This window comes from Gopherus flavomarginatus, chromosome 22, assembly GCF_025201925.1.
Source record: "Gopherus flavomarginatus isolate rGopFla2 chromosome 22, rGopFla2.mat.asm, whole genome shotgun sequence".
Lineage (NCBI taxonomy): Eukaryota > Metazoa > Chordata > Testudines > Testudinidae > Gopherus > Gopherus flavomarginatus.
Window position 1 is genome coordinate 2,850,885 of NC_066638.1, and position 14,401 is coordinate 2,865,285.

At 47.1% G+C, this 14,401-nt stretch overlaps 1 protein-coding gene across 1 annotated transcript; it reads left to right on the forward strand.

Annotated features, from left to right (window-relative positions):
- The first annotated feature begins 1,277 nt into the window (after positions 1 to 1,277).
- MRPS15 (mitochondrial ribosomal protein S15) lies at positions 1,278 to 13,941 on the forward strand. Its single transcript, XM_050932147.1, has 8 exons — positions 1,278 to 1,417; positions 2,798 to 2,860; positions 3,407 to 3,482; positions 6,714 to 6,762; positions 8,331 to 8,415; positions 9,855 to 9,913; positions 12,076 to 12,267; positions 13,739 to 13,941. The coding sequence occupies exons 1-8, from the start codon at positions 1,309 to 1,311 to the stop codon at positions 13,856 to 13,858; spliced, it is 753 nt and encodes a 250-aa protein (XP_050788104.1). The 5' UTR covers positions 1,278 to 1,308; the 3' UTR covers positions 13,859 to 13,941.
- Positions 13,942 to 14,401: the final 460 nt, after the last annotated feature.

Genomic DNA, 14,401 nt, shown 5'->3' on the forward strand with positions numbered 1-14,401 from the left:
AACCCTGTTCATGCCCCTCGCTCCTTTGGAGCCCCTCCTGCCTCAGTGTCAGGATGGCCTTTGAATGCTGCAGCCATGCCTGGCTGGCACCTTCACTGAACTCCCACAAACTAAATGTGATGCAGGAAAACAAACCTTTGAAGGCAAGAGGGAGTGATGTGCACTATTCTTTATAAATCCCACGTGTAGCTGAGTTTTCCTGCATGTTATCCTGCCTGACTGCACAGAGTTAAATTGAAGGGGAAACTGACAGGAAGCAGAGCAATGGCAAAGAACAGGTCAGAATGTCCAGGGTTCTGGGGGAAACAATGGGGAGGCTGTTCACAGGGGAAGACCCCAGTCTGGCTCTAACTAGACTGGTCTACTCATTCCCAGGCTTTGCCATAAACCATAAAGACGTTGGCTAAGGAAAGAAGGGGGGTTGTCAGGGGCTGCCCAGAAAGCATCAGGAAGTGCTGATGGCAATGCTAGGAGTCTGCTTCTCCCAGTCCAGAGCCAGAGGTAAGTGGGCGGAATGGAACCGACCCAAGCTTGCAAGGAAAGATAAATGTTTAGAGAAGAGGAAATATGCACATAGACCTTTATGGTTTTTATCTTTTACTCTAGGTGCTTGGTTTTGAAGAAGCTGGTTTGGGGTCAGTTGAATCAACTCTCTAGGCACAGCTCCCGAGGTAAAGGGCTTACAGGTGCCAAACCCCGCTGGGCTGCTCGTGCCAGCACTATCGGGAAATGGACACACGCAGAGAGCCAGGGGCAGGATGGGCACTGCCACATCCCCAGGACACAGCACATCCCTTCGGCTGTCCCTGCCCCTACCAGGATGAACTCGCACACTGTGTGTGAGGTCACACCGCACACACAACACCATGCTGCCAAGCGCCCGCTGGCATGACCTCGCCTACACCATGCCAATGGGGGTGGAGCAGTGTGCGCTGCAGAATGGCATCCCCGGCGCGTGACAGCGACAAACCACGTCCGGTTTATATCAGCACCGGAGAGGGGCAAAGCACCTGGCCTGCCTCCCCCACACCCTGGCTGCGGGGACCCCCCCTGCGAGAAAGGGGCAGGAAGCCAGGCCCATCCCTGTGGGTGCACTCGAGGGGGGCGGGCAGGCCCTGCTCCCCCGACACCCCCCAGCAGTGCTGGGAGCCACGAGAGGAACTGGGCCAGGCCTGACCCTGCTAAGCTGGGCAGAGCTGCCCCACCCTGAGCCCAGCCCAGCCCCCGATCGATTAGCTCGGCGGTCGATTGGCCGGGTCTGTCTCAAGATGGCGGCGCCCATGCCAGCCGGACCGTAGGGCGGGGGAGATGCTGCTGCTGGGGCTCCGCGGGGCGCTGGGCTGGGCCCGGAGCTGCCGCCTGCCAGGCCCCGGCCGGAGCAGGGGGGTCAGCGGGGCCCTCCGCCTGCAGGAGACGAGTGAGGCGGGAGAGGGGTCCCGGGGAGCGTCGGGGGGAGACCGGGGAGCCACGCGAGGAGGGGGCCGGAGGTTGTGGGGAGCTGGGGGGCGGGGAGGAGGGTGGGTGGGTAACTGGGGAAGGGGGGAGCTGGGGGAAGAGAGAGGGGGTCAGGGGGAGGGTCGGGGAGCTGGGGGGAGGGAGGGGGCAGCTAGGGGGAAGGAGGGGGGTCGGGGGAAGCGGGGGTAGCTGGGGGCAGGGAGAAGGGGGGTCAGGAGGAGGGGTGGGTAGCTGGGGGCAGGGGAGGAGGGTTGGGGAGCTGGGGGGAGGGAATCTGGGGTAAGCTGAGGGGAAGGAAGAAGAAGGGTGGGGAGCTCCAAGCTGGAGGGGAGTGTTGCGGGAGTTAAGGGCCATGGCACTAAGGTGAAGTTCGGCAGCAGTTGGCTGAGGTCGGGGGGGGGGGGGCTGGTGGAGTTCTCGGATGTCAGGTGCTTGGCTGGGGCGGGGGGGCACATGGGCTCCCTGCCGGGACTAAGGTGATGGGAGAAGTGCAGAGTTCTGCCACTGGGAGATTGGGCCTAAGAGTGGGTGCTGGTCCCTGTGGGGAGTCGGGTACTTCAGGCCCTAGGACAGGGTGAATGCCGAATCCCAAGGTGCAGAGTGTACTAGAGTGTTAGCAGGTTGGGATAGGTGACAACCTGTAAGCCCAGGAGCCTTCTGTGCAGGGAGGGGAACACTGGGCACTGTGGTGCTTCATGCCTCCAAACACGCACACAAGCAGCAGTATTGGTGCCACGGGCTTGGTTACCAGCTACTGTAGCTGATTCCTGCCTCAACCTCGGAGATAAGTGTCTGTGCTGATAGACCACTGCTGCCGGTTTCCTATTTGCCCCCTCTCTGTCCCGCCATGGAGCTTGAGCTGCTCCAAACCTCATATTGTCATCAGACCACATTTTATGGTGTGTTGGTGACACACATAAATAGGAAGTGATGGGTGCTGGTTAGTACAGCCAGAGTGTTACTGTGATCATCTGGGACACATGTATTAACAGACTGAAGAGCTTCTGCACTACGATGTAGTGAGTAGATGATGAATTGCCAGTCCTGTAATGCTCAGTAATGGACAACGTCAGCAGGAGCCTGCTATTGGGAGTGCTCTCCTTCACACTCCTTGCTTCTGTGGACATGCAGCATCCTTGGATTATGGTGCAATCGAACATCTGTGCCTCTGACACAGACCTAGATAGCTCTCACAGAAGCCCAGGCAGAGGGTGCTCTAAAGGCAATCTCCCAGTACAAACTTCTTATTTACATTATATTGAGTATATTCTTACCAAATCTCAAAAGCATATAGATAAAATGTATTTATGTGTCTAGTCAATCTTTGCTTTCTTCCATGAAGTTTATAGCCCACTTGTTCAGACAGCCAGAGGTTATGCCAGGCCTGTCAGAAAGAGGAAGCAAGGTATGGTAGAGACTGGATTTTGAGCACATTCCACAATGTATTATTCTTAATAACATTAACATGACCAATTTGCGGGGAGGGGGAGATTACACCCTAAACGTGTTATTAGACACTTGAATGGGGTGTGGGTGGGTGTGTTTGATTCATTTAAATCATGCTTCAGAAATCCTAAAAACAATTTTCAGACAGCAAGCATGCTGGGTTGGTCTAAAACCGTAATTGGACTGTCATTTCTTGAATACACAGTGAATGATCACTGAAGTCAATAGGAGCATTTGCATTGATCTCAATGGGTTTGGATCAAAACCTAAATCCAGAATTCTGAAGCCAGGAAGTGGGATCATATCAACTCCCATCACCTGTCTTATCCACACTCAAGTTCAATTCAAAACTGCTTTCTTGGTTTGCCCTTCACAATTGAAAGATCCATCCCCTCTTTCCTCTTGAATTATCTTCCTCTGCTCCATTCCCCCTCCAAATTATCTAGGGTGTGAGAGAGCCCTGATTTGATATGCTGTTCCTCACATGTTGATCTTTTCTTTGTAGTGCTCCCCAGCCATCTGGATGACCTTCCTCCTACCATGCTGAAGAAAGATTATGCCAATGTCCCAATAATAGATAAGTATGTTCCAGAGGCAAGGGAAGGGGGAATGCTTAATCGTTTCAGAGATTTAATTATTAAAGACATCTAACCACAGAAAGCAGTAGTTGTAATACTGCTAGCATTTATATAACACTGTACAGTCATTCATCTAGAGAGAACTGCAGAAGTTTTGAAATAATGGGTGAAGAGTCTGTAATTTGCAGAAGTGGCCACTGATTATAAGAACATAGGAACTTAAGAACAACTGTACTAGATCAGAGGGACTGTGGCCAGTCCAGAGGGAATGAACAGAACAGGGTGGTCCATCCCCTGTCGTCCAGTCCCAGCTTCTGGCAGTCAGATGTTTAGGGATACCCAGAGCATAGAGTTGTGCCCCAACCATCTTGGCTAATAGCTATTGATAGACCTTTCTCCATGAACTTATCTAGTTCCTTTTTGAACCCAGTTATACTTTTGGCCTTCACAACATCCCATGGCAACAAGTTACACAGGTTAACTGTGTGTTGTGCAAAGTACTTCCTTGTGTTTGTTTTAAACTTGCTGCCTATTCATTTCGTTGGGTGACCCCTAGTTCTTGTGTTATGTGAATAGGTAAATAGCTCTTCCCTAATCACTTCTCCACACCAGTCATGGTTTCACAGATCTGTATCGTATCCCCCCTTTAGTTGTCTCTTTTCTAAGCTGAACAGAGCCAATCTTTTTAATTGCTCCTCATATAGAAGCTGTTCCATGCCCCGAATCTTTTTTGTTGCTCTCTCTGCACCTTTTCCAATTCGAGTAGATCTTTTCTGAGATGGGGTGACTAGAACTGCACACAGTTTTCAAGGTGTGGGTATACCATGGATTTATATAGTGGCATTTCTCTCTTTCCTAATGGTTCCTAGCATTCTGTTAGCTTTTCTGACTGTAACTGCACATTGAGTGGATGTTTTCAGAGAACTATCCAGGATGACTCCAAGATCTTTCTTGAGTGGTAACAGCTAATTTAGACCCCATCATTTTGTATGTATAGTTGGTATTGTTTTCCACTGTGCATTACTTTGCAGTTATCAACACTGAATTTCATCTGTCATTTTGTTGCCCAGTGACTGAGTTCTGTGAGATCCCTTCATAATTCTTTACTGTCTGCTTTGGACTTAACTTTCTTCAGTAATTTTGTATCATCTGCAAACTTTGCCACCTCACTGTTTACCTCTTTTTCCAGATCATTTATGACTATGTTGAACAGCACTGGTCGTAGTACAGACCCCTGGGGGACACCACTATTTACTTCTCTCCATTCTGAAAACTGACCATTTATTCCTACCCTTTCTTTCCTGTCTTTTAACCAGTTACCAGTCTATGAGAGGACCTTCCCTCTTATCCCATGACAGCTTAGCTTGCTTAAGCCCCTTTGGAGAGGCACCTCATCAGAGACTTTCTGAAAGTCCAAGTACTGGACATTCACTGTATCCCCCTTGTCCACATGTTTACTGACGCCCTTAGAGAATTCCCATAGATTGGTGAGGCATTTTCCCTTTACAAAAGCAGTGTTGACTCTTCCCCAACATACTGTGTTCATCTACATGTCTGATCTTTCCTTCTTTTACTCTAGTTTCCACCAGTTTGCCTGGTACTGAAGTTAGCCTTCCTAGCATTACATTAGCTATCCTCCAGTTGTCTGGTACAGAGGCTGATTTAAGTGATAGGTTACATACCATAGTTAGTAGTTCTGCAATTTCACATTTGAGAACACTTGGGTGAATGTCATCTGGTCCTGATGACTTACTACTGTTTAATTTATCAGTTTGTTCCAAAACCTCCTCTACTGACACCTCAGTCTTGGACAGTTCCTCAGATTTGTTGCCTAAAAAGCATGACTGGGGCATCTGAATCTCTCTCACATTCTCTGCAGTGAAGAGCAATACAAAGAATTCATTTAGCTTCTCTGCAATGGCTTTGTCTATCTTGAGTGCACCTCATGGTCCAGTGGCTCCACTGGATGTTTGGCAGGCTCCCTGCTTCTGGTGTACTTAAAAATGTTTTGCTATTTTTGTCTTTTGCTAGTTGTTCTTCAAATTCTTTTTTGGCCTGCCTAATTATACTTGACTTGCCAGTCTGTTTTCCGCGGTAGGATTGACTTCCAATTTTTAAAGGCTGTCTTTATGTCTCTAACTGCCTCTTTTACGCTGTTGTTTAACTATCAGGGCATTTTTCTGGTCGTCTTAGCGTTTGTTTTTCATCTGGGGTATACATTTAGTTTGATCCTCTAGCATGGTGTTTTTAAATAGTTTCCATGCAGCTTGCACGCTTTTCACTCTTGTTGTCACAAGGAAAGTTCCTTTTAATTTCCACTTATCTGGCTTCTTCTTTTTGTGTAGTTCTCCTTTTTGAAGTTAAATGCTACTGTGGTGGGTTTCTTTGGTATTTTCCACCCTACATGGATGTTAATTCAGTTACATTATGGTTGCTGTTACTGATTGGTTCAGCTACATTCACCTCTTGGATCAGATCCTGTGCTCCACTTAGGACTCAGTCAAGAATTGCCTCTCTCCTTGTGGGTTCCAGGACTAGCTGCTCCAAGCAGTCACTAATGGTGTCTAGAAATTTTATCTCTGCATCCTGTCCTTATGGATACCTTAACTTTCTGGGTGCCCAACTTGAGATGCCTTGGGGTCTGATTTTCAGAAATGCTGAGCACCCAGAGGAGGAACCTGTGGGTGCCTAGTACTTCTAGAAATCAGGCCTTGAGGTATCTCAAGTTGGGTACCCAAAATTAGTGGTCACTTCTGAAATTTGGGCCCAACTGCATGTGTGTGGCTGGACTCTTTTGCCCACATGGAATCCCACTGATGCTGCACAGATATAGTCTGAAGGATAATGGCCTTCATAGGAATCATTTTGTCTTTGAATGTTCGTGGAAAGCTAATCTTCAGCACCCGGATTGGACATCATGTAGGTTTCAGAAGTATCAGTACTTCATAGTGAACTGAAACGTTTCAGCCCTAGTATCCAATTAAAACAAAAAGCTACATACTGCCTCCACTCTTAGCAGTGATTTCTTTTAACGAATGCAAGAAATGGTTTGATTTCCTTATTACTTTTTATTGGTAGAAAGCCTCTAAGCTACTCTATTTTAAATCTCTTTGAAACACTTACAGAAATGCTAATCTGTTCTGAAAATCTAAATCAACCTTCAGAGTTAAAAACAAAATAAATACATTGCATATTCTGCTTTGTTTTATAAATCAATCTCCGATCTCCCTGCAGGGTTGATGATGTAGTGAAAAGGCTATTGTCTCTGGAAATGGCCAGCCAGGTTAGTGTCTTTCTGCTTGTGTAAATGCTAGAACTTTGGGTGGCAATGTCTCTGTAAGATCTGGCTATACGCTCAAAATTATTTCATAATTTACTTCTTCTGGTTTGTTAGTTGTGCCAAGTGACTTCAAGCCTGGTGGTTAATAATTCACCCTGATCTGTTGGTAATTAACTCAAAACACACCTGAAATTCACCAAACAATTATCTCATTTATACTAGTAAAATACATGTATGTGCTATTGTTTTTTACATATATTAAAGTAAGTGAGAAAATGCTAGAAGAATCACAGAAAGAACCATAGGGCTGTTGAGTGCCAGCAAATGGTATCTACTTATTTTAGAAAATGATACACAGTCAAAATTCATTTAAAAAGTGGTTTTATTACTATTTTTCAAGTGCCTCAAAATGCAGACACATCAAAGACAAGAGAAGGCCCTCATCCCATGGAGCTGCTTAGTATCTAAATTCAAAAATGGACAACCAGAATAGGACACATGCAGATAAAACAGAGTTCTCCAACTGTACTGAGAGAGACCGGAGCCAGTTCCTGGTCCTTCATCATGCTGGCAGGAGCTGGGAGCACTTTGGTGTGATCATGGTCAAGCCTACAAACTGTTAAATGTCTTAAGTGCTGCTCAAATATTAATACCAGGGAAGGGTTTAGTATTACTACCCTTGTGAGGTGGCAAAATACATAACTTGTGGTTAGGCTTGGAGGAATTTAAATCTTTGATATTATGCATAAAATTATATAAAAATGTTTATTTTTAAGTGTTTTTGTATTTAATTTTTCATAGTTGCAGGAAATTATGGGGGGTCAGACAATTATTTAATGATTGTAGATGTTGAGATTCCAAAAGTTAAAGCTTTATGACCTTTAAAACACACATTGTCAACATCGCATGTCAAAATATACAAAGTAAATATCCTTAAAACAAACTCTATGAAGTTCTCATGCAGCATTTTTCTTACCTTGCCTAGCTGTAAATTTTGACCGTTATCGATGGAAATATTTCTTCATCGGCTTGTGTGTCTGTACAGTGATACCAGTCTTTACCAACTTTTACCAATAAAAACTGAATCCTTTCCAGCCTAGGTTGGCGTTGCTTAATAGCAAATCTCTCTGGCTAGTTAAAGAGAGAAACTGCCAAGGTTCGGAAGGGGAGATGTGCATTCCAGTGGGGCTGGATGAATCTCTGAGCTTGTCAGCTAAAAGGCACAAAGGGGTTTGAGTGTGAGCAGGCACCTTTCTTTCCACATCTGTGTGTGCCTTAAGAAAGGGGGTTCCGTGACTTCAGGCCTAAAAAAAGTATTTCTGGTGCTTACAGCTGAGAACTTCCTGAGTTCTTCTTTGCTGTACTCTGACACTCAGTGGCTGCCTTGCCCTTTGCTGGCTGAAGAAGCTCATGCATTGAGCAAAGGCATTTATAAAATACTTGGCTTTTCCCCACACTTCCTCTGGGCGTGTTGGGTTGGTGTTAGTGCTTTGAGGCAGTGGGGTGTCTTGCATCTAGAATAATCCCAAATAACAAAGCTGAGGGCCTTGGTTTCTGTCTGTTGCCCACAGAGGGAGAAAGTGAAGATAAAGACGCAGCAGTTGATCGAGAAGGTCAGGAGGACTCCCAGTGACAATGGTTCCTTCGAGGTGCAAAGTAAGTCCAAGAGCCAGAGGGAAATCCCCAGTGGAGAGCATCTCTTTGCTTTAATCCAGCTGTTTCCCCTGTCATTTTACTGAGGCTCCTGTGAGAACTACAAGAGCCACCTTTGTGGGAGCACTGGGAAGGTGTCCCACCTGAAGTAGAGCACTGGGGGACCCTCAGGGTCTGGGAGTGCAACAGATGTAACATGCTTATCCAGTGGCAAAGGGAGCGGTTTGAATTTTTCTAATGAGTGCCTGTGGCTGCTGCATAGAGAGACATTCTTGTAGCTCTCTGCTTCAGAGACCTGGGATGGAGGATTCCTCTGCAGCTATTGAAGTTGCTGCAATACTTCTTCCAGTAGTATGTTTCTTCTGGTTTTTCCTTCACTGTTTCTGCAACTGTGATGTCCCAGGCCCAGCAGAATGAAGCAATTTTCTGGGGAGGGAGTGCTTGACAGGAACTGTGGCTTTTGAAAGATCACTGTTGTGTTTGGAAATAAAACTCCTTTCTGTACACATACCAATTGTTTAATGAAACCCCAAAGGACAGGTGCAGAGGCAGGGGTCAGGCTGCTGCATGACAATTCATTTGACAGGGCGTAACCTTGCCCAAAGTTGTGTATGGGGCCGGGAGAGGTGAATCCCTCCAAACATGTGACCCTGTGTTAAAGTTCCACACTGAGTCTGGCACCCATTGTCACCCCTTTCCCCATCTGGGAAAAGGAGATTTGCCTCTCCACGCTTAGTCAAAGTGCTCTAAGGTGCTAGAATTTCACAGTACCATCATCCTTCCTTCCAATGCTTTACACTACAAATGTCTGCCAGGAGCCTTTCCAGTGACAATGTGGAAGTGCTGCACACCCCAAGGGCAATGTGTGAGTTACCCAATTCCAAGCATCCACATCACACAAACCACTGCAGCTGGCAGTTTTAGCACAAAGGCTGAACTGGCCAAGGAAACGGAACTTCTCACCTCCAGAGGCAATCCCTACAGGCCAAGTCTGATGTATATTGGTAGGGGCCAGTGGGTTCTGCCAGTACCGAAATTCACTACTGATTTAAATATAGCCATGTATTGTTAAACAGACTGGGATTCTTCCTGTTCCTCTGAGACTGACACCAAGTGGAGTAGAGTGAATATAAAGCCGTCAGCAGTTAAGTGGGGCAGCAGGCATTTCAGCTGTCAAGGCAGGCTCTCAATTGTTATTAAAATAATCTTAATACATAATACACACTTTCAAAATAACTTTAAACTGATGTTTAAGTTTTGGGTCTTCAATTTTGAAGGTTTGTTTTGCATTTTTTTTAAAGAAATTCTGTACAAATGCCCAAAGTTCTTTGCAAATCTGATACCCAAAATGTATCCACTGTAGTGTGTCAGAAATCTGAGAAAACATCAGTGTCAGAGAACGCATTGCTGCTTTTCTGTAATCTCTCGTTTATGTTTTATAGCTGCTATTTTAACTGCCAAGATTCAAACTCACCAGGAGCACCTGCAGATGCATCCCAAGGTAATTCTCATTAGATATGTAATCTACAAATTTGAGACCAGCCAGAGGGTCTTGTACTTTATTTCAGACTTAGAGGATTTAAATTGTGAGGAAGATCCTAATTCAGTTTTTTAAATGTCTGTATCTCCTCCCTTCTAAAGCAGCAAGGTCACTGGTAGCGTTTGAAGCTGGAGGATACTGTAGGCAGTAGCTCATGTTTCAAGGATTACTTTGAGTTTTGCTGCACCTGACTGGAGAATCTATGGATCACAGTTACATTTTCAAAGATTGAAATTTGTCCAGATACATTCCTGGAGCAGTGGAAGCAGTGGCGTAGCCAGGTTCTAAGAGCAGGGGGAGTGAACACAGAAAAAAAGGCGCCACTCGCTGCAAAGCAGCAAATAAAAAAAAAAAGAAAAGAAAACTCAAGTCTTGCCAAAGAACCCGCTGCGCCTAATTACCCACCACCGAATTGCTTCCGAAGACCCGGAGTGACTGAAGCACCTGCCACCGAATTGCCGCCAAAGACCCAGAGCTGCCAGTGGGAAACCCGTGCTGGAGCCACAAGGTAGCACGCGCCCCCCAGCGGGCACAGGGAGGAGTGTCACCCGGCCGCCACAAAGCAAGGGCCGGAGGAGCAGGAGCTGCCACCGCAAGATGCGTGCAGCAGAGCCCACAGTGAGTGCGGCCGAAGACCCAGACGTGCTGGGAAGCGCTGAATGACTGCTCAGGGGAACGACTGCTCCCCCGCAGCTACGCTATGGAAGCCACTGACTAGATGCATTTGAATTAACAGCTAAGCTAAATCATGCTGCTAGTGAAGATGGGCTTTTCATATGTTTGTTGTTTAACATATATTTACGTATGTCAGCTAGAAACCTATTTCCTTCTGGCTATAAACATTTTTCCCAGATAGGATTTATCTCAATGCCACAGTGGCTTAAAATCTAGTCTGTTATTTCAAGGCCCCCTAGGTTCAAAGTCCAAACTTGGATCATCAGCAAAAATGAGTTTGTGGACAAGACACCCTTAGGTTCTTGCTGAAATTGTACCAGCTTGGAAATGTACCAACAAACATGCCCCAGAATGTGCTTCAATTTCTCACATTAAAATTGTTCCCTGTTTATATTTAAGTTTATGGAATTAAAGTCTTTAAGGTCTAGTCTGCACTACAGAGTTAGGTTGATGCAAGGCAGCTTACATTGACCTAACCACGGAAGTGTCTACACTTTAATTTGCTCCTACCAACGTAACTGCTCCACTACTGATTTCATCTCCATGAGTGGTGTAGAGTCAAGATCGACGTAGTTGGGTCAATGCGGTGTCAGTGTAGACACTGCATTGCTTATGTAAACTGTTAAAGGCTGTCAGGAGCCATCCGACAATGCCCCACACTGATAGTACAATCAATACAAGCGCTCCTGACACAAGGAGCAAAGTGTAGAGACACACCGGCGATGTAACTGCTGCAGTGGCTGTATGCCAGCATAAGTTAGGTCGACTTAATTTTGTAGCATAGACATGGCCTGAGAAGGTAAGAGCTGTTATCCTGGACTGGGGTCCAGCTAGTCCAATATCCAGCCTGTAGCAGCAGTTGTACCTTATGTTTCAGCCGTGAACAGAAACACTTGAAATGTACTTGGCTGAGAGTGTGCAAGAGTTGTGCATATAGTGTGGGGATGGGGTTGCTTCTGACCCCTGCAGGAAGTTGTTCTGCCCTGAAGCCAGAGATTCCCCCTAATAACATGGTTGAATTATCCAAACTCCTTTGCAAAGGATGAACCAATGGACCCTACCAGGTCAAACTGGTCCCAAATGCTTCTGTAGGATTTTGGAACAATACATGTAAATGGAAGCCGAGGTTTTAGCCAGTAGGACTTCCCCTGCAGTCTTTGGCACTTGGCCATTGCAGGTTATGCTAGTGCTGAGGAAGGTGTAATTGAGCAGTAAAGGAGAATACACAAATTGAAACTAACCTTCTAGCAGAAAAATTGTAAATCAAATGCAATTTGACTCTTCAAATTTTCTTATAAAAATCCGAGGTGCCGATTATATCTTTTAAAGAAAATGGTTCTTAAAATATTACTCTTCACCTGACTGGGTCCCCATCAGCAATAACCTGGGCTGTTGAGAACTGCTTATTGGGAAGGAATTACAACTCATGAATATTAAATCCTCTGCAGGACAAAAGTAACCGGCGTCGCATGCTGATGGCCATAGATCGCCGGAAGAAACTGCTTAAGTACCTGCGTCGCACCCGCTGTGAGACTTTTGAGCGCACGTGCAAGCAGCTGGGCATCCAGTACACGTTACCGCCACCCTATTGCAGGAGAATGACCCGGCGATGGGCCGCTAAGAAGGCTTTCTGCCTCAAGGTATGAAGTGGAAGTACAGCTCAACATAATGTCAAGGGGAGCAGGCTGTGGACTTGTCTGCACAGCTAGAGCAGATTTTCCTGCTAAGGGGCATAGCAGTTTGGATCACTGTGCTGAGGTGTGGGAGGAGGAGAGGTTGTGACTCTATCCTGGGTTTAGTGCTGGGAGTTTGATGGTCACTCTGGGATAGGATTTGAGTTTGAAAAATGAATGAAAATTAGTGAAAGGTCTGAGCTGTCCAAACAGCTCCATGGAAGGTGAGTTAGGAGCTGGATGTGGTGGGAAAGCTTTTTGACCTGAGGGCCACATATGGAGGGCTGGCTAGAGCCTGGCGCGGCCCAACACCCCGCCTCTCCACTTCTCTCCCCCTGATGGCCTCCCCAGGACTCCTGCCCTATGCAACCCTGCCCCGTTCCCTGTCCCGACTGCCCCCCCTCACTGTCCCATCCAACCACCCCTTCTCCCTGTCCCCTGACCACCCCCAGGACCCCTGCCCCTGACTGCCCCCCACCACCACCCCATCCAACCCCCCCTCCTTCCTGACTGCCCCCCCAGAACCCTTGCCCCCATTCAATCCCCCTGTTCCCTGCCCTCTGACCACCCCAACCCCGACCCACACACACCCCCGACCACTCCTCCCAAACTCCCCTGCCCTCTATCGACCCTGCCCCCTTACCATGCTGCCTGGAGCACCAGTGACTGGCGGCGTGGCTGGACCTAGCCACGTAGCACAGAGACTGGGTCAGGGTGGGCTCTGCAGCTGCACTGCCCCAGCAGCTCGCAGCCCCGGCACCCAGAGCATTGTGCTGGAGGCGCAGTGAGCTGAGGCTGCAGGGGAGGGGTACAGGAGCTCGGGGCCGGGCAGGAGGGTCCCGCAGGCCATAGTTTGCCCACCTCTGTGCTGGAGTCACTGAGTGAGCTGCAAGTGCAGCCTGCTTTTTAACTGTCTGAAAGCTTTAAGTTTTGTTGCTGAATTGCTGTGAATGAGAGATTCTGCTTTCCATTGCAAACTTGGGACAAATCCATTTCTGCAGAGTCACACTAGGAGAATGAGTATGTAGAAGTGAAAGTGCAAACTTCTGTTGTTTCCTGGGAAGGGATGTGGGCCTCAGTGGTTGGTCAGAGTCTAACTTGTCATCTACACTCATGTAACTGAGAGCAGAAGTAAAAAACTGTATTTTTTAAAAAAAAAATTCCTTGAAAACGAATACAGTACTTTGGCCCAGCAAAAGAATAGCTGTGTGGAAATGAATATATCAACTGGAATTCTTGTATTTGGAGTCCCAGAAGGTGAGAGCGTGTCAGGTGCAGTTGCTTTTATTGAGACATGTAGTGTCCCTTCTAAACCTTGATGTTCTAGGATTTAACCGATCTTCCCTAAGTTCCTGAATGACCCTGACCTGATGTTAGAACTGTTTTCAACAGCGAGACAGTCTTCTTTCTTCCCTTGCCCCCTACCACTCTCCTGCAGGTTTTCAATGAGGTACAGAAACTGAAAGCACCCGAGAGGCTAAAACAGAGACGAGAATGGCAAGCGAAAGCAAGGGCCGCCAAGGAGCAGGCACTGCAAAGTGAAGGGACCCCAGTATAGCAGCACTCTGAGCAGATCTCGCATTCCATGCCTGCGTGTGAAAAATGTGTCCCTCCAAAATACAATAAATGATTTTAAAGCTACTATTTCCAATTTCTTAGTGTGGGAGGAGGGTGTATGTAGTGTGTCCTCTGTATTGGGTGTGAGTGATCAAAAAATCTGACTGTTCAACAGAAATACCCAGTGGGTGTAATGAGCAGTTTGAGGCACTTTAGCTGCTACAGTCAAGTGTGCATTCTTGAGCCTTGTCCTCACTGATTGTGCTAAGAAAAACTTTAATTTTAGAGATCCCACCCCATCATAGGTTGGCAAGTGATCATGTCTTCGATGTGAAGCTCCCTCCCTTTAGACAGGCGTCTAGCTCAGGGAAGGGCAAACTATGGCCCACGGGCCAGATCTGGCCTGTCAGGGTTTTCAATCCAGCCCCATGGTGCAGTGGGGTTAAGGCAGACTCCCTGCCTGCCCTGGCCCCGCGCTGCTCCCGGAAGCGGCCGGCACCACATCCTTGCAGCCCCTGGGGGAGGCAGAAGGCTAGGTACACTG